The 19,994-nt window shown below is 44.5% G+C and overlaps 1 protein-coding gene across 8 annotated transcripts in view; it reads left to right on the top strand.

Moving 5' to 3' along the window:
* The window catches only part of STAU2 (staufen double-stranded RNA binding protein 2), a 193,462-nt gene that overhangs the window by 51,858 nt on the left and 121,610 nt on the right, over nt 1-19,994 (top strand). For all 8 annotated transcript variants that reach the window (XM_064154640.1, XM_064154644.1, XM_064154639.1 and 5 more), the window contains exons 7-9: nt 4,506-4,613; nt 15,284-15,496; nt 18,717-18,854. In XM_064154640.1, the coding sequence (XP_064010710.1) occupies nt 4,506-4,613; nt 15,284-15,496; nt 18,717-18,854 (459 nt within the window). The remainder of the gene's footprint in view (nt 1-4,505; nt 4,614-15,283; nt 15,497-18,716; nt 18,855-19,994) is intronic.

Here is a 19,994-nt window from a genome sequence, read left to right as displayed (position 1 = left end):
TGCGAACCATTGGTGGATCAGAGCCAATACACATTGGAGTCTTGCTGACCTCAAATACGTGACTAGATTGGGTTTCTTTCTTCCCCCATCACTGCCACTGTGCTTCCAAGGAAAGCAGAGAGGGGAGCAAGGATGTCCCTGCTGGTACTGATCTAGCCCTGTGTCCCATTGGTAAAGACTCTTAGAATATCCATTTTTTAACTTCCAAATCGAGAGAGATTGATTTATTTGGGCATGCTTACCTCTCTCTCTCCCTATATCTAATCCCTATCTTTGGGAAAGGAGGGGGAAGAGGGGAGGGCACTCTATAAATTGTCATTGGGTCTATTAAATTTATTAGAGTCTCTGGGAACTTGCAATTTGAACCCAAGACAGTAACTCAGTGAATTCCACTGCGGTGGCACCCAGGTAAATACAGAGCTTTACCTTTTGGCATCTTCATAACTCTGTTTCCTTAATGCAACCTTCTTCTTTAATTTCAAGGTACCCTAATTTCCCAAAACTTAGTTAAGGATGAAAATCTTGAAATCATATTAAACTACTGAAGAGGAGCACTGGCATCTTCTTCATTGTGCAGGCAGGCAGAAGAGCGTAAGGTGAAACAAGAAGCGATCAGCAAACAGGGCAGGGTTACAGAGGAATGTGAACCTGCCTTCATCAAAGAGCTATTGTGTGCCTGCCAAAGCACCTCTGCTGCTTCGTAGACATGAGGCTCAGAAAGGCCTTACAGTTAAAGTGTCAGTTGTGGAATGAGGATCAAATTCAGATCCAAAGTACATGAGACACTCCTGAACATATTTTATCTTCCTTAGGGAACTTGTATGGTTAAGGCATGAAACTTTATTGCTCAGTACTGAGGTCTAAGCCATCAAACCTAGGACTGTCCATATCCTCCTCTCATGGTTAGGCTCTCAACTGTGTTTGGTAGGAAAAAAATGCAGGGAGTTAAAACTGTAAAGGCAGTTGGGAATTTTCTGGACTAATGGTTTCTTATTAATCAAGAAACATTAAACATTTCTACATGAGAATTCCTATCTGGTTCAACTAGGAAATAGCTGGAAACCCTAAATGGTTTTGACTAAGAGGTTTGGTGAGAGCCCAATGGACTTTGTAGTGTTTTATGCAGATTGTGCCACTGGTTGCCCATTGGAATGGGCTACCCAGGGAGCTGGTGGCGTCACCATCCCTGGAGGGGTTTAAAAGGAGGCTGGATGAGGCACTTAGTGCCATGCTTTAGTTAATTAGGTTAGGTGATAGGTTGGACTCCATGATCCCAGAGGTCTTTTCCATCCTGGTTAATTGTGTGATTCTGTGATTATTCCCCAATTCTAAGATAATTTGCAAGGTATTTCTTCTAAATTCACTTAGCTTCATTTTCTGCCTGATTGGTATTGTCTTTGCTAAATATAACAAACTGATCTAAAAAAGCATCTCCTCTCTGCTGGTTTAAAGATCTAGAGGTTTAAGCAATTTTGACTTTTTACAGAGCTGAATTCATCTGTAGTGTCTCAGTGTCAAGCTGTTTTAACTAATCAGGACTTTGTCCCTATGGCTTATTAGTCAGCTTTTCAGATTCATAGGTTCATAGAATGGTTTATCTCGGAGGGGACGTTAAAGATGGTCTAGTTTCAAGCCCCATACCAGGGGCAGGGACACCTTCCACAAGGCCTCAAGGGCTCATCCAACCTGGCCTTGAACACCTCCAGGGACTTCCCTGGGCAACCTGTTCCAGTGTCTCACCACCCTCACTGTAAAGAATTTCTTCCTGAACACCAGTCTAAATCTGCCCTCTTCCAGCTTAAAGCCATTGCCTCTCATCCTATCACTATAATCCCTTGTAAAGAGTCCCTTCCCAACTTTCTTGTAGCCCCCTTCAGGTACTGGAAGGCTGCTCTAAGGTCTCCCTGGAGCCTACTCCAGGCTGATTGTCAACATCCTTTCTAAAACACAAATGTAACTGAATACAACACTGAGTAAGATTCTCACAAAGGTTTTTTTACAGAGTAGTAAATATCTCACTCTTAGTTTGAATCTTTTACTTTTAAATAATGTCCTTTAAATGCTGCTCAGTTGATCTTTTTCAGTGAGCTTGTTCAAATTCCTTACCAGTGTTATATGAGTTTTTCTGAACGATTCAAGATTACTTTCATTATTATTACATGAAATCATAGAATCAAGCAGGTTGGAAGAGACCTGCAAGATAATTCAGCCCAACCTAGCACCCAGCCCTAGCCAGTCAACCAGACCATGGCACTAAGTGCCTCATCCAGGCTTTACTTGAGCACCTCCAGGGATGGTGACTCCACCACCTCCCTGGGCAGCCCATTCCAATGCCAATCACTCTCTCTGCCAACAACTTCCTCCTAACATCCAGCCTAGACCTACCCTGCCACAACTTGAGACTGTGTCCCCTTGTTCTGTTGATGCTTGCCTGGCAGAAGAGACCAACCCCACCTGACCACTGCCTCCCTTCAAGTAGTTGTAGACAGCAATGAGGTCATCCCTGAGCCTCCTCTTCTCCAGGCTGCACACCCCCAGCTCCCTCAGCCTCTCCTCATAGGGTTTGTGTTCCAGTCCTCTCACCAGCTTCACTGCCTTTCTCTGGACATCTTCCAGCACCTCAACCTACAGATTTTCATTCTAACTGCCCTGATTACTGCTTTGCACTGCACCCTTTTTTTCCCCAGCAGATTCTGTAACCTTTGTGGATTTTAGTCTGGTCTTTAGCTCCAGATCAATGTCAAGAATCTAAATTGCTTTTTTTCACACTCAAAATCTTGCAGTCATTTAATGAGACAAAAAGTGCTCTCAGTCTGTATGCTGTAGCTGACTGCTGGAGTTTTGGTTATTAGTATTTTTAGGTTATTAAGAACTAACAAGCAGTAACCTAACAGATGGATAAGTTTCAGAGTTAACTTGAAGAACCTAATGCTTTTTTAGTGTAATTTTATAACTTGGGTGTTTGCAGTTTGTAGCTGTGCTGGTGGCTGAATTTTTAGGTCAGGCTTTGTTATGTAAGATGGGAACTCTGCAGGAATCCACCTAAGTCAGCCCAAGTTTCTTTGATGTTTACCTCCACTAATAAAAAATTAGGAGCCTGGCTGAGGTCCCAGGGTTGTTGACAGATCCCAGTTTGAAACTTTCAGAGCTTTGCTGTTTGAAAGCAGCTGAAAGTGAAACCTCTGAGAACTAAGGAAGATGTGACCCGGGAGACAAACACCAAAAGGTAGTGGTTGCAGACGCTGATAACTCTCTGACTGATCCCTGTGCTGGTGGTTGTCTGAGAGAAAAGGAAAGCTTGACCAGAAATGTAAAGCAAAGCTGAGTTTGAGGCAGGATAATGTTTGCATGTGCCCTGTGCTGTTTTCTCTCTTAGCCTCTTTGGTTGTTGTGTTCCTGTGGATAAATAAATAATGTTCTATGTTGAGCAAGCTGCTCTCTGCCACTGCCTTTGCACACTAATGGTAACTTCCAGAGGCAGGTCAATGGGAAAGGACATTGCTAGCAGGACCTGCTGAGGCTATTCACAACTTGGTGACCCAGGCAAAGTGTGGGAGTGGTTAACTGAATTTCTTCTGAGGGAAGTAACAGTGTGCTGTGCTTTCCAAGGAGACTTCTGCCTTGCTTGAAAGGGGTACCCACAAAGAGACCTCAGAGGATCTGCTTGAGCCTCATTTGATAAAGGAAGTCTGTATTGTGATTATCATTATCCATGCCATTAATGAGACTAAGATCCATGAAAGTTATTCTGCCATCTATATCAGTCTATTAATTGATGTGCGTTTGTGGTGGATTTTGAGAAGTTACCCTCCCAGATAAAATCTATCAGACCAGCTGAGATGGCTTTGAAGATAAAGCTTTATTTTACAGCAAAGTTAAATTTATAAGGATGTATACAAAATATATTTATGCCTATTTACAATTACATGGGGTTTAGAACTAACACAGAAGTCTAGTCCTCCCCTTCGGGACAAAGAAACCTAGAAGGGGCCAATGCCACCTTCATCTCTCCCCCCAGACAGAAAATCAGCATGGCCTCGTGTTATAAGGAAAAGGTTAGTACCTGGTGTGGAGGAGTCAGAGAGGCAAAGGAACAGTGAAGGAGCCAGAGCTCAAAAGCCAAGAGAGCAAAATCATTTTCATACCAATTAGCAAACCAACGAGTGATACAGACTTCATCATCGTTATTCTCTTACAACCAATGCCCTATTCATTTGCACTCTATTCCAAAGAACATCCAGAAAGTTCCTCTTCTTTATAATTTAGAACCAAAATGGAATGTCAGATCTTAATCTGCTACAGTGGCTCCTCCTTTATGAGGAAGCCTAAGTGCAATATATATGGCTTCATGGTCAGTGGCCATGTGATACCGGGGTACTGAGATGGGTCTACAGATGCTGATTTACAGCACGGTCGAACTCCAAAGTCTGTGAGGAATCAGAGGGGAAGCATATTTTTTTGCCTACTGAAAATTGTACTATGATTTTGTGCTCTTTTGTTTTCAGAATGGAGAAACAGGAAAAGAATCAGAAGAAGATAAAGACGCAAACAAGTCCGAGATCAGCGTAGTGTTTGAAATCGCTCTGAAGCGCAATATCCCCGTCGCTTTTGAGGTATGTGCTACCTGCTGCCTGTTTGCTAAGAGAGTAGTAAAGGCCCACTGCAACTCAACACAGTCAATAATGCAGTTGCAAAGATGACATTTCAGTTCAGGCAAACTGCAAATGCAAAAAGCTGGGTGGTGTGTCAGAGCCTAAGGCGCTGCTTTGACTGTGAAATTAGATGTTTTTTCAGATGGATCAAGAGAATCACAGAATCAACCAGGTTGGAAGAGGCCTCCAAGCTCATCTAGTCCAGCCTAGCACCCAGCCCTAGCCAGTCAACCAGATCATGGCACTAAGTGCCTCATGCAGGCTTTTCTTGAACACCTCCAGGGACGGTGCCTCCACCACCTCCCTGGGCAGCCCATTCCGATGCCAATCACTCTCTCAAACTCAGCAAATCTTTCAAGCTTGAAAACCTTGGAGTGAATGACACTGTGATGCATTCTTCTTCTAAACTAAATCTCTAAATTACTTCAATTAAAGGATTTTAATTGCAGGACAGACAAGCTAAAGTACCTTATTACAAATCCTAATCCAAGAACCCTTGTCAGTAAAGGAGACAAGCTAATCATAGAATCAAGCAGGTTGGAAGAGATCTCCAAGCTCATCCAGTCCAACCTAGCACCCAGCCCTAGCCAGTCAAATACACCATGGCACTGAGTGCCTCATCCAGTCTTTTCTTGAACACCCCCAGGGACAGTGACTCCACCACCTCCCTAGGCAGCCCATTCCAATGCCAATCACTCTGTCTGGCAACAACTTCCTCCTAACATCCAGCCTATTCTTACCTCTGCACAGCTTGAGGCTGTGCTATAAATTTTGCTCTAGTTATGCAGAACTGAAGGTTTTTCTACGTTCTGTGAAGTACCATAGAGGTGTCACACACCAAACTCAGATCGATTTCTTTTCTGCAATGATTGATTTCTACTACAATGAAGTGAGCAGAACACAACAAGATGTTAAGCCTCAGTGACAAAACCTGAATAAATATAACTGCTCCTGCAAACCTTTGTTTGCAGAATTTGTCATTATATAACATATAATTGACTAGAAGAATCCTCACATGTTACTATCATGATACTTCCTTTGCTATTTGTGGGTAGAAACTAAATCCCCACAAAAAAGCAACCCTCTAGAGGCAATCCTATGAGGAGTGGTTGAGGGAGCTGGGCCTGTTAAGCCTGGAGAAGAGGAGGCTCAGGGGTGATCTTATTACTGTATACAGCTACCTGAAGGGGCATTGTAGCCAGGTGGGAGGTGGCCTCTTCTCCCAGACAACCAGCAACAGAACAAGGGGACACAGTCTCAAGTTGTGCCAGGGTAGGTATAGGCTGGATGTTAGGAAGAAGTTCTTCACAGAGAGAGTGATTTCCCATTGGAATGGGCTGCCCAGGGAGGTGGTGGAGGCACTGTCCCTGAGGGTCTTCAAGAAAAGCCTGGCTGAGGCACTTAGTGCCATGGTCTAGTTGATTGGATAGGGCTGGATGCTAGGTTGGACTGGATGATCTTGGAGGTCTCTTCCAACCTGGTTGATTCTATGATTCTATGATTTAAGCCCACTCGATATCCCACTAAACACTCAAAATGACTCAGATATAAACTGCTAGAAATCCATCACATCCGCAAGCAAGATGGATGCATCCTAACTAAATTAAGTTAGTCTTCTAATTAAAAAAAAAAAGAATTAGGAAAAATGACAACAGGACAGGCCACACCTTGAGTACTGTGTCCAGTTCTGGGCCCCCCAATTCAAGAGAGATGTTGCGGTGCTGGAAGGTGTCCAGAGAAGGGCAACAAAGCTGGTGAAGGGCCTGGAACACAAACCCTATGAGGAGAGGCTGAGGGAGCTGGGGGTGTACAGCCTGGAGCAGAGGAGGCTCAGGGCAGAGCTCATTGCTGTCTACAACTACCTGAAGGGAGGCTGTAGCCAGGTGGGGATTGGTCTCTTCTTTCAGGCAAGCAGCAACAGAAGAAGGGGACACAGTCTCAAGTTGTGCCAGGGGAGGTCTAGGCTGGATGTTAGGAGGAAGTTGTTGTCAGAGAGAGTGATTGGCATTGGAATGGGCTGCCCAGGGAGGTGGTGGAGGCACCGTCCCTGGAGGTGTTGAAGCAAAGCCTGGATGAGGCACTTAGTGCCATGGTCTGGTTGACTGGCTAGGGCTGGGTGCTAGGTCGGGCTGGATGATCTTGGAGGTCTCTTCCAACCTGGTTGATTCTGTGATTCTAATATTTGGTTGCAAACAAGTGGATGGTGGTGAGACAGTTCAGTGTTGTGCTGTGAGATTAGGAACAGTAGCCACAGTCAATATAATTTGAAATAATCTTCAGAAGTCAGCCAGAGGCTTTGCTTTAACTGCAGGCATTCATGCACTACAAAAAAGTTCCCACTGAGACATTTTGCATCCAGTGTGCTGAGTGTCTTTTTATCTTCCACAGTTTGACTCCTTATCTGCCTCTGCTAAGGCTTTCATGGTTGTTTGTTTTTCTTTCTCATTTCATATGGTTTTATCTGGGAACCTACTTCTGACACCTTTGTTTACCTTCACTAATACTGAACATTTGGAATAGCTCCAGAGCTATCAGTGGGCTAACCTCAGGAGAAGGAGTGATAGTAACAGGAAGATTTTTTCTGATGGGAAAGCTTTTGCACAAACTCTTTGTAACAATCTAATGTCATTGTGGTAGGAACCCAACAGGATGAGTTATTTCTCCTTTTTTATAGTGGTTTTTTTTTTTTAATGCAGTAAATGCTCAATGCCTGAAAATTTTCTTTTCCTGTTTTTTTACTTTACACTTCAGCTTGAGTATATCTGAAGGACATAGGGAGTGCCTATATTGGTGATAGTTATTTTCTCCAGTGCTTTTTTGAAGTAGAGGGGCATGTTTATAGGTCTGAAAAAAACAATTGTCAGAGAATCACAGGGTCATTTTTGGTCAGAAAAGACCTTTAACATCATTGAGTCCAAGGGGAAAACATGCTTGACTAAGCTGATAGCCTTCACAGATTCACAGGTTGCACTGGGTTGGAAGAGACCATCAAAGGTCATGTTGCTCCTCTGCATTTAGCAGATGTGATGAATTATGCAAAATTAATAATCTGCATGAATTTTAATAGCCAGGCAAAGATTGTTAATAACTATGAACATGGTTTATTAACATTAAAACTCTCCAGGAAATTCACTCACAAGGTTCAAACTGCACAATTTGGAAATCAATACACACAGGAGACAGGCAAAAGTAGAGCACTTATTTCTTAAAGTGGCAAATGCCAACATTATACTGGAAGAGTCTTGCAGTTAATTATACTGCTTAGCCACTAGATGGACACAGGAAGCTCCTTTCTGCTTGTGATGAAAGGCAATTAGTGAATTACAAGAGGCTTTAAGTATATACTCACAAAATAGTATCAGACAATACCCAAAGCTTGTGGAGGGGTTGCTGTGGTGGTCTCAGGGTTGTTAGAGGCTTTGAAGTTTTCCTGGGCTCTTTTTCTCATGAAGCTGGGAGTATATTCCATAGTCTCTGACCTGGTTCCTCTTGATTTGTGATTCAGCAGAAGCCTTGCAGAGGGGCAGACAGGATGCAATGTGATGTGCAGTCTGGGCACACTGTCATGCTGGCTATGCAGGCATTTAGAGCCTGTTCCTGGTAAACTCAAGGCAGTGGAGTTTCCAAGCAGTTCAGGGTGCGGTGAGGCAGCAGCAGCACATTGTGCTACCTGCTCATCCCTGTTTATCAATACAGCCCAAGAGTAATGTGCCTTTGGAGATAGATTGGCCAATCAGAATGGCACTTTGCCAAGCTCAACTGTATTAGGTGAAGCCAAGGCTTTTGTTTTCCTTTCCCACAGTTGCTTTCCCCAGCACAGAAGAAGGGGGAACAGGGAAACATGTCTGAGCAGGGCAGAGCCCTTAAACTCAGTGGCTCCAGGTTCTTTGTCTTCTTTCTTGCTGTTGCTTCTCCCCACAACAGAAGGGTAGAGAGCAGAGAAAGATGCCTCAGCAAGCCAGGACATGGGTAAGCCCATTTTTAGCCTATCAGGCCTACCACAACAACAGGGACATCTCCAGCTAGGTCAGGCTGCCCAGGGCCACATCAAGTCTGATCTTCAGTGTCTCCAGGGACAGAGCCTCAAACACATCCCTGGGCAACCTGTTACGGTATTTCCCCATTGTCCTAGTAAAGAACTCCTTCCTGATGTCCACCCTAAAAGTTGATGTTACTGAATGGGTAGCTGCAGGGAGGGCAGTGGATGTTGTCTACCTTGACTTCGGTAAGGCTTTTGATGCTGTCTCCCATGATGTTCTCATAGGCAAGCTCAGGATGTGTGGGTTAGAAGAGTGGGCAGTGGGATGGGTTGAGAACTGGCTAAAGGAGAGCTCAGAGAACACAGAGTCCAGTTGGAGACCTGTAGCTAGTGGTGTTCCCCAGAGGTAAGGACTGGGTCCAGTCTTGCCCAACATCTCATCAACTTGGATGAGGGAACAGAGTGGACCCTCAGCAAGTTTGGTGATGATAAAAAACTGGACAGGTGGCTGACACTGCGTTAGGCTGTACTCCCTTTCAGCTTGACCTGGGCAGACTGGAGAGATGGGAGAGGGGAACCTCTTCAAGTTTGAGAAGGATAAGTGTAGGGTCCTGTGCCTCAGGAGGAATAATGCCCTGCATTAGGACAGACTAGGGAGGAATAAACCCCTACATCAGTACAGACCAGGGACTGACCTGCTGGAAAGCAGCAGCTCTGTGGAGAAGGACCTGCTGGTGAGCAACAAACTCATCAAGAGCCAGCAATGTGCCCTCGTTGCCAAGAAGGCAAATGGTCTCCTGGGGCCCATGGAGAAGAGTGTATCAATTAAGGGAGATTCTCCCCACCCTCTTCTCTGTCCTAGTGAGACCACATCTGGAATGCTGTATCCAGTTTTGGGCTCCCCAGTTCAAGAGGGACAGGGAACTACTGGAGATAGTCCAAGATAGGGCTAACAGAATGATGAAGGTATTGGAACATCTTTCTTATGAGAAAAGATGGAGAGATCTGAGCTGTTTAGTTCTGTGTAAATGTGTCCTTGGAATCAGAGAAGCTGTGGGAAACAGGAATAGCATGTAGAGCCACATGGCTTTCTTCTCTGTCCTGGCTGCTGTAACACTGATGGGTTTAATTGCCCAGGAACCTTAGGGTGAGTTTAAGGCATTTGTCTCTGTTCAATAGTGAACAACAACAAAAGCATTCCATCATTCCATTCAGACAGAGAACAAGCTTTGCTCCATGCTGGTTACTGCTGCATCCTTAGTTCTTCCCAGAAAGAGTGATTTGCCATTGGAATGGGCTGCCCAGGGACTTGTTGGAGTCTCCATCCCTGGAGGTGTTCAGAAAAAGCCTGGCTGAGGCACTTAGTGCCATGGTCTAGTTGTATTGGATAGGTCTGGTTGATAGGTTGGACTGGATGATCTTGGAGGTCTCTTCCAGTCTGATTGATTCTCTGGTTTTATGATTCTGAGTTGGAGTGTTTCTGGTTGTCACTTCAGTGGTTTTGTGTGGATGAGAGTCTTCTTTTTCAGACTAGCAAATAGATATTTTTCATTATTGTTATTTGAAGTGAAGGCACAGTGTGCCTGAACAGGCAGAATTTCTGCCTCTCCATCCCCTTTCTGTGTCCTGCTGGGAGAAAGAGGTCCAGCTCCTTTTGTCCCAGAGTGAGGCAGAAATTCTATATGTAGAACCAGGAGCAGCCTAAATCGCTCGCTCTAGGAGACAGGGCAAGTTCTCAGCAGGAAGTCTAACGCCCTTCTGACTCCTGTCCTGGAGATTAAGGCTTTCAGGTTGGCTGCCTGAAACATTGAGTAGCTCTCATGTGGTTTTTGCATGATGGTCACCCTTGCTCAGTCCAGGATTAATAAAACCCTCCAGACTCTTTTGTCTTTAAAACAACCCTAGAGGAGCACATGGAATGATACTGACTTCTAAATAATCATGGGTGTAGCTGATGTGGTTTTTGTTGACCTGGTTTTTTATCTCTTTTGTTGGTTCTGTTTCTTTTTGGATATGCATTTAACTTGCAAGAATCTTTTGAATTTCCTACCTCATTACTAATAAGAGCAGAGTTGCTTTTTCATTGGCATAGTACTGCTGGGTTTCATTTGTCAGCGTGATTCATTAAGTTGAATTCACTCTGGCTGTAACTCGACCCTAATATGTTTTGGCCCTGTGTGTTTTCTCTTGCTGGAGTTATTCTTTGAATCAGTAGAACAGGAAAAAAAAATGAAGTAGATTGAACTGTCACCCTTAATTGAATTCTCAGCTTTAAATTAGCCATGATTTGGTCCATGGGTTGTGTCTTTCAACTGAGGAAGTCGTTTGGTGTGCTGATGCAGATATTGTTCTTGGATAGCAGAGGCTGAATTTCTTGTTAGTGTTTTCTGTCCCACAGCTTATAGCACAACTGCTTGAAATCATGTGGTGTAAAAGATCTAAAATCTGGGGTTAATAAAAAATCTTGCTGTGTGAGTAGCAATAGTTTTGATTGGTTAGAGAATGATAGAATGGTTTGGGGTGGAAGGAACCTTCAAAACTCATCTAGTCCAACCCCGCTGCAGTCAGCAGGGACATCCTCCACTAGATCAGATTGCTCACAGCCTTGTCAAGTCTGACATTGAATATCTCCAGGTCTTGGGGGTTCAACTACCTCCCTAGACAAACTTTCAGTGTTCCACCACCTTCATGGTAAAGAACTTCTTCCTAACATCCAATCTAAATCTTCTCTTTCCTTTCTTGAAACCATTGCCCCTTGTCCTATCACTCCAGACTTTTGGAAACAGTCCCTCTGCAGCTGCCTTGTAGGCCTCCTTCAGGCACTGGAAGGCCACTATTAGGTCTCCCTGGAGCCTTCTCCAGGCTGAAGACCCCAGCTCCCTCAGCCTGTCCTTGTAGCAAAGGTGCTCCAGCCCTCTTATCATCTTCATGGCCCTCTGCTGGACTCACTCCATCATGTCTGTGTCCTTCCTGTGTTGAGGGCTGCAGAGCTGATTTGACTTGGCGATCTTAAAGATCTTTTCTGTGATGGTTTGGGTGTTCCCTGCCCCCCCACACTTTGGAAATCACCCAGACTAGACTCAGCTGGCTCTGGAAATTTGAATGAAGCTTATATTTACAGCTTAGCACAATATACAAGCAAATATTTACAGTATCTCTCTATATATTACATTTTCCAACCAAAATGATTCCATGATTCTAATTTTTTTTTTTTTTTGCTAGATTCCCAAATTTGGGTGTTTAGCTTGATCCAGATCCCATCTGAATCCTGCTCCACTGACAGCACAAAGTATTTTTTTTCCATTTGCACACTAGCAAAGAAACAGTTTTCAGTGTTTTCCAGGCAGTTGTTTATCTTGTGTCGCATTATTGCAAGCTTAAAAGATGAAAACCACATCAGAATAGGTTTATTTTTATGTTAAGAAATATTTTTTCATGTACTTGAAAGTGTAATCTGGTTTTGTATTAGCATTCTGTTTGACATGGGGAGCACTGTGTGCAGTTCTGGAGCCCCCAACACAAGGAGGATGTGGAACTGTCAGATCGAGTCCAGGGCAGGCCGTGAAGATGCTCAGAGGGCTGCAGCAGCTCTGCTATGAGGACAGGCTACGAGAGTTGGGGCTCTTCAGTCTGGAGAAGAGAAGGCTTTGAGGAGACCTTGGAGTGGCCTTCCAATATCTGAAGAGGGCTACAGGAAGGCTGGGGAGGGACTAGTGACAAGGTCTTGTAATGACAGGACAAGAGGCAATGGGTTTAAACTGGCAGAGGGGAGATTCAAACGAGATGTTAGAAAGAAGTTCTTTGCAGTGAGGGTGGTGAGACACAGATTGCCCGGGGAGATTGTGGCTGATCCCTCCCTGGAGGTGTTCAAGGCCAGGTTGGATGAGTCCTTGAGCAACCTGTTCTAGTGGGAGGTGTCCCTGACTGTGGCAGGTGGTTGGAACTGGATGATCTTTGAGATCCCTTAAAACCTAAACAATTCTATGATTCTATGTGTGTGCACTTATGATTTTTTTCCATATAGATATATCTATAAAACTAGTATTTTAAGAACTCAGGATTGCATTTCATAAGAAAATTATTGTGTCCTTTTTCATCTGGTCAGTACAGACATTCCTGTAGGTTTTGTTAGTACTTTATATTGCATATAATTAGAAACAGCTATATAATAGTATTAGTAACACCACAAAAAGATTAAGACCCATAACAAGGTTAACATAGTCATATTTTACAGCTAACCTGCATAGCAGTGAGCAGGGATGGATTAAGAAACACCTTCACAGAAGAGTGGGAAGCACTGTGGAGCCAGGAAGTGGCCAGGGAAGTGATCAGTCAAGACTGAAGAGGCTGTGTCTTAATGATGTCCAGTGCTGGCCACCACAGTGTTAGAAAGACAGTAAGAAAGACAGTGAAGGGCAATGAAGCTGGTGAGGGGTTTGGAGAGCAGGTCTGGTGAGGAGAGGCTCAGGGAGCTGGGATTACTTACTGTGAAGAAGAAGAGGCTGAGGGGAGACCTCATTGCTCTTTGCAGATACATGAAAGGAGGTTCTCCTTAGTAACTAATGACAGCACAAGAGGTGATGACTTCAAACTGTGCCAGAGGAGGCTTGGGTTGGACATGAGGAAGAGTTTCTTTGCTGCAAGAGTGGTCAGGCATTGAAACAGGCTGCCCAGGGAGGTGGTGGAGCTACCACCCCTGGAGATGTTCAAGAAACAAGTAGATGTGACAATGTGGGACATGGTGTAGTGGTCATGGAGGTGTTGGGTAGAAGGTTGGACCTGGTGATCATGGAGGTCTTTTCCAACCTGAATGATTCTCTGATTCCAAGTTGTTCAGCACTGACATGCATCCTGCCACCGGGCCCATCCCAGCTCTGATGCAGGCACTGCTCAGCGTGACTCAGTGTCACCAAAGCACCACTCTCTTCTTCTCTGGGGAAGCACAACTGCCCAGCTCTCAAGGAAGGCAGTCAGGAAAATAGTTCTGAAATGATTACCTGGGATCTCAGAGTGCAAGCATTCCTGGGCTCCAACAGAAAAAGGTTATGCTGGCACAGATGTCCTCTTCTTCTGGAAAACAGGGACATGTTTGTCTGTTGGCTTTCAGTTTGTGTCTTTTTATTGATGTATGCTGTGATAATTGTGTTTGCTGGGCAAAATTGCCATGAAAGAGAGCTTGAACAAGAAATACAAGCCTAAGGAGACCTCATTACAGTCTTAACAGCAAAACTAAATAATGCAAGGGACATGACCTTGATAAAAAGAGCTTTAATAGAAAACATGTTATAATAATACTAAAGTTGAGCGTTTCAGCCTGTTAAAAATCCCATTATTACACCAAGAAGTCCTGAGCACCTTCACCTGAGTTCCCTCACACTCAGGCATTGCACTCCTTCAACAAATGGTTTGGTGTCACTGAACCTACTGAAAAAACAGCTATTTGCATTGGTTGTGAAGATAACAGAGGGAAAGACCTGCCAGGTGCTGTAATAGCTCCATATCTACATTACATGGAGCTAAGACTAAACTGGGTAGCTGCTTCCCCTCCATCAGACACAATAGTGGAGCCTTTTCTCAGATGAAATCTCTGATTCTTGGTTCAGGTTGGCCCATGAATGGTGCTTACAGGAGGAGAAGTTCACAGAGAGAGTGATTTGCCATTGGAATGGGCTGCCCAGGGAGGTGGTGGAGTCACCATCCCTGGAGGTCTTCAAGAGGACACTGGATGGGGCACTTAGTGCCATGATCAGGTTGATTGGCTAGGGCTGGGTGCTAGGTTGGACTGGATGATCTTGGAGGTCTCTTCCAACCCGGTTGCTTCCATGATTCTATGATTTGCCTTGCTTTAAATGTTTAAATTACTGTTGTGTGTGGACATTTTTGAAAACACAGGTCTGCTATGTTTGCTGTGAAGCACTGAACATGATGGTTAGATTTGCCTTGCCTAACAGACCTTCATTTTCTGTCCTCATGGTTAGATTTGCCTTGCCTAACAAACCTTCATTTTCTGTCCTCATGGTTAGATTTGCCTTGCCTAATAAACCTTCATTTTCTGTCCTCATGGTTAGATTTGCCTTGCCTAACAAACCTTCATTTTCTGTCCTCATGGTTAGATTTGCCTTGCCTAATAAACCTTCATTTTCTGTCCTGATGGTTAGATTTGCCTTACCTAATAAACCTTTGTTTTCTGTCCTGGTGGTTAGATTTGCCTTACCTAATAAACCTTCGTTTTCTGTCCTGGTGGTTAGATTTGCCTTACCTAATAAACCTTTGTTTTCTGTCCTGGTGGTTAGATTTGCCTTACCTAATAAACCTTTGTTTTCTGTCCTGGTGGTTAGATTTGCCTTACCTAATAAACCTTTGTTTTCTGTCCTGGTGGTTAGATTTGCCTTACCTAATAAACCTTCATTTTCTGTCCTGGTGGTTAGATTTGCCTTACCTAATAAACCTTCATTTTCTGTCCTGGTGGTTAGATTTGCCTTACCTAATAAACCTTCATTTTCTCTCCTCAAACATGGTGCAGTCACTAATACTTGTCCAGATGTCATGAAAACCCACCTAATGTCTTCAATAGCTGGAAAGCTGCATGGATACTGAGTACTTTGCAGAGGTATTGTAGGTGATTTGACTCTATCTTACTTTTGCTTGAAAGGTGATTAAAGAGAGTGGACCCCCTCACATGAAGAGCTTTGTTACGCGAGTCACAGTAGGAGAATTCACTGCAGAAGGAGAGGGCAACAGTAAGAAGCTCTCTAAGAAGCGTGCTGCAATGGCTGTCCTACAAGAACTTAAGAAACTTCCTCCTCTTCCTGTGATTGAAAAGCCAAAACCTTACTTTAAAAAACGTCCAAAAACAATATTGAAGGTAGGTGTCCACCTTTGACAGAATTAAGAGTGTTTGCTCAGAAAACGAGAGAATTACTCAGACTGGAAATCAGGAAAGGCTTGCCTGTCATTTTCTGTCATGTCACCAGCTTGCTTGCTTCTGCTGATCTGCCTCTTGTGTTTTAAATTCTGAGAATGCTGTGAGGTGGCATGGGAGATGATCTGCTGGAGAGCAGTCCTGTGGAGAGGGACCTGGGGATCCTGGTGGCTAACAAGTTAACCCTGGCACAGCAGTGTGCCCTTGTGGCCAAAAAGGCCAATGGAATCCTGTGGTGTATTAGGAGGAGTGTGTCCAGCAGATCAAGGGAGGTTCTCCTTCCCCTCTGCTCTGCCCTGCTGAGACCTCATCTTGAGTACTGTGTTCAGTTTTGGGCTCCCCAGTTTAGAAGGGACAGGGATCTGCTGGGGAGGGTCCAGCAGAGGGCTACGATTAGGGGACTGGAGGGCATGGCTTATGAAGAGAGGCTGAGGGACTTGGGGCTGCTTAGTCTGGAAAAGAGAAGACTTAGAGGGGATTTGATAAATGTTTATAAGTGTCTGAGGGCTGCCAGGAGTGGGGGGACAGGCTCTGCTCACTGCTCCCTGGGATAGGACAAGGAGCAATGGGTGTAAGTTGCAGCAAAAGAGGTTCTGCCTCAACACAAGGGGAACTTCTTTACTGTGAGGGTCACAGAGCACTGGAACAGACTCCCCAAAGAAGTTGTGGAGTCTCCTTCTGTGGAGACTTTCAAGGCCTGTCTGGATGTGTTCCTCTGTGATCTGTGTTAGATAGGATTGTCCTGCTCTGGCAGGAGGGTTGGACTCGATGATCTCCTTGGGTCTCTTCCAACCCTTAACATCCTGTGAGCCTGTGAAATTCTCAAACAGGATGGCTTAGAAGGTGTCCAACTTAAGAAATGAGCTCATGTCCCTGAATTCTTCAGGGGTCTAGTTCGAGTTTAGTAGAGGATCAGTCCCTCCAAGCAGCTCTCTACAGCCATGTGGATTTTTAGCCTCACCTCTCCTGAGAAGCCCTGCTAAGATTATGTGGTGTTTCTTTCCCTGGGCTTTCCACCCTCCCCTGTTTCAAGAGGGTGAGAGATAAACATAACAGTAGATACATGGCAAAATGGTGCAGAGTCCAGTTCCTCCCCTCGTGGAGCTAGATCTGGGAGTTTTGTGGCTTCAGCTTCAATCTGATTTTGTGAAAGGTTTGAAAGAAAGCCAAGTATGGATTGTGTCTCAGCCCAGAGTGTCACTTGTCGAGTGGCAGTGCTTTGGAGAGTGCAAAACTGGGTTTGGAAAAGGTACAAAGGACTGACTTCATCACCTTCCTCTTTCCATTTGCCTTCAAAGGAGAATGAATTATTGTTCAACCCCCCCAGGATAATTAGATACTCATCTCCTAATGAAATTCTGGGGATCTAATTCTGAAAAATTTCTAGGGAGAGTGGAGCAGAATAATGCTTTACTGGAAAACCTTGAGCACTAACACAGTCTTCAATCTGCAAGATCTGGAAAGGCTGCTGGCTCTGACTGCCTCATCTTGGAAAAATGTTCTCTAGGAAGATGCTGAAGGTATAGTCATAGAATCAATCAGGTTGGAAGAGACAAAAGTACTGAGAAATTAAACTGTCCAAGATGGTAGAGACAGCTGATCAGTTACTACAGTCCCTACAAATTATCTACAGCTGAAATCCTTCTCATAGAATCACAGAATCAACCAGGGTGGAAGAGACCTCCAAAATCATCCAGTCCAACCTAGCACCCAGCCCTATCCAATCAACTAGACCATGGCACTAAGTGCCTCATCCAGTCTTTTCTTGAACACCTCCAGGGACAGTGACTCCACCACCTCCCTGGGCCATTACAATCTTAAACTGAGTTATCCAAAGCTGGACATGTTAGAAAGACATTGACAGAACAGACCCAACTCTTGTAGCCTGTCCTGGTTGATTCTGTGATCCTATGAGAAGGATTTCAGCTGTAGATAATTTGTAGGGACTGTAGTAACTGATCAGCTGTCTCTGCCATCTTGGACAGTTTAGTTTCTCAGTACTTTTGTTTGCCTCCCCCCCCATCAGTTCAATTCCCTCTCCAACCATCCATTTTGACATGATATTGTGGGAATTATTTGAAACACTTTGTGGGGGGCTCACAACATGCAGCAGATCTTGCTACTGGAGAGGCTTCTCTCTAGCTTCACTACATAAAAGTATTTTGAGGGTGAATTCCTGTGATGTGCAAACTGAGTAAACCTTCCACACCTTTAGTTGCATTGTAGAATGGATGGCAGGGATTCTGAGAAGGAAGCCAGAAGGCCAAGAGGCAGCTCCGTATGGCAAATCTATTTTTTGTCCCCATGTGAATTTTGCCTTTTCTTAGCATGCTGCATGTTCAGGCATTGGAACAACCTGTTTTAAGGGTCACACAAACAGGGTGATGGGACTGATGAATCTGCTAATTTTCATCCCCATCTGATTTCCATAGATAGATGGAGCTATTAGTACTTTGCAGGAGCTAGGTATGCACACCACCTGCAACAGTGCAGATGATAGGTCTGTTTTTTTGCCACAGTTTTGAGCTTGTGGATTCCTTTCTTCTGTGTCTTGAAAGGAGGAGGCTCAGGGCAGACCTCATTGCTGTCTACAGCTACCTGAAGGGAGACTGCAGCCAGGTGGGGTTGATCTCTTCTGCCAGGCAACCAGCAATAGAACAAGAGGACACAGTCTCAAGTTGTGCCAGGGGAGGTCTAGGCTGGATGTTAGGAGGAAGTTGTTGACAGAGAGAGTGATTGGCATTGGAATGGGCTGCCCAGGGAGGTGGTGGAGTCACTGTCCCTGGAGGTGTTCAGGCAAAGCCTGGCTGAGGCACTTAGTGCCATGGTCTGGTTGATTGGCCAGGGCTGGGTGCTAGGTTGGGCTGGATGATTTCGGAGGTCTCTTCCAACCTGGTTGATTCTATGATTCTGTGATCAGAAGATAGGAAGAAATTTACTTACTGTTGTCTCAAAGGTAGTGATCAAAAGATGTTTTATTGAAGCAGTGATATAGTTCTATGGAGTCACCATCCCTGGAGCTGGACAGAGCACTCTGGGACATGGTTTAATGGTCGTAGGTTGAAGGTTGGACTGGATCTTAGAAATCTCTTCCAACTGGCCTAATCCTATGATTCTGTGGTATATGCTGAAATAATGGTTCTTTCTTTTAAATCTCTTGTAGACTGGACCAGAATATGGTCAAGGAATGAATCCCATCAGTCGTCTGGCTCAGATCCAACAGGCCAAAAAGGAGAAGGAGCCTGAGTATGTTCTCCTTTCCGAGAGAGGAATGCCTCGCCGTCGGGAGTTCGTCATGCAGGTATCATCTGCTGTCATCTTAGAGACACTGTCCATGCTGTGTCATCTGCAAACCAACCTGCATGGTGCCGTGAGGAAGCAGATCCTTCTCTGCTTAGCTCTTTGCTTTATGGTCGGTTAAAAAGGAGGAGTGTTAAACATGGTAGCACAGAGTCTGTTGAAACTTTCCTTCTCTTGCTGAAAAAAGATTCTTTGCCTTCTAGATCCTTTTCTTGTAGTGGCTTTATGCTTTTTACACTCTTCTTATCTTTATTACACTTGATGCTTCCTGTCTTCATCTCCCTAATTGCTTTACTTTTCATAATTCATTTACCTTTACTTCTGCTTTGGAACAAAACCTAATTTTGCTCCTGTTGCTGAGAGGCTTGCAAACAAAACAAGTATGCTGAACTACAGATATTAATATCTCCATATTGCCAAGTAGTTCCTGTTTAAAAAATTAGCAGGGTAAAAATCTTACCAGATATTCAGTTTCTTTGTGGCTTGCTTTATATCTGCAACACTGGAATGGGCTGCCCGGGGAGGTGGTGGAGTCGCCGTCCCTGGGGCTGTTCAAGGCAAGGTTGGACGTGGCACTTGGTGCCATGGTCTGGCCTTGAGCTCTGTGGGAAAGGGTTAGACTTGATGATCTGTGAGGTCTCTTCCAACCCTGATGATACTGTGATACTACTATGAAAAAAGAGAAGCCTTCCATTGTGTTTTTTAGCCTGTCCACGTAAAGGCTCCTGAGCTAATACAGAAGCAGCAGGTAATGAATGCTGCTTTAATTTTTAGATGAAGAGCATTTACTGTGATGGTTTGGGTGTTACCTACCCTTTTATGCTTATGAAATCACCCAGACTAGACTCAGCCAAGCTGGAAATTAGAATGGAGCTTTATATTTACAGCTTAGCACAAGATACCAGCAGGTATTTACAACAGATACAGCTATAGACCATGGCACTAAGTGCCTCAGCCAGGCTTTGCTTGAACATCCACCTCCCTGGGCAGCCCATTCCAATGCCAATCACTCTCTCTGGCAACAACTTTCTCCTAACATCCAGCATAGACCTCCCCCAGAACAACTTGAGACTGTGTCCCCTTGTTCTGTTGCTGCTTGCCTGGCAGAAGAGCCCAATCCCACCTGGCTACAGCCTCCCTT

This window comes from Pogoniulus pusillus, chromosome 14, assembly GCF_015220805.1.
Source record: "Pogoniulus pusillus isolate bPogPus1 chromosome 14, bPogPus1.pri, whole genome shotgun sequence".
NCBI lineage: Eukaryota > Metazoa > Chordata > Aves > Piciformes > Lybiidae > Pogoniulus > Pogoniulus pusillus.
The sequence above is the reverse complement of the archived record's forward strand: the minus strand, read 5'-3'. Positions and strand labels throughout refer to the sequence as shown.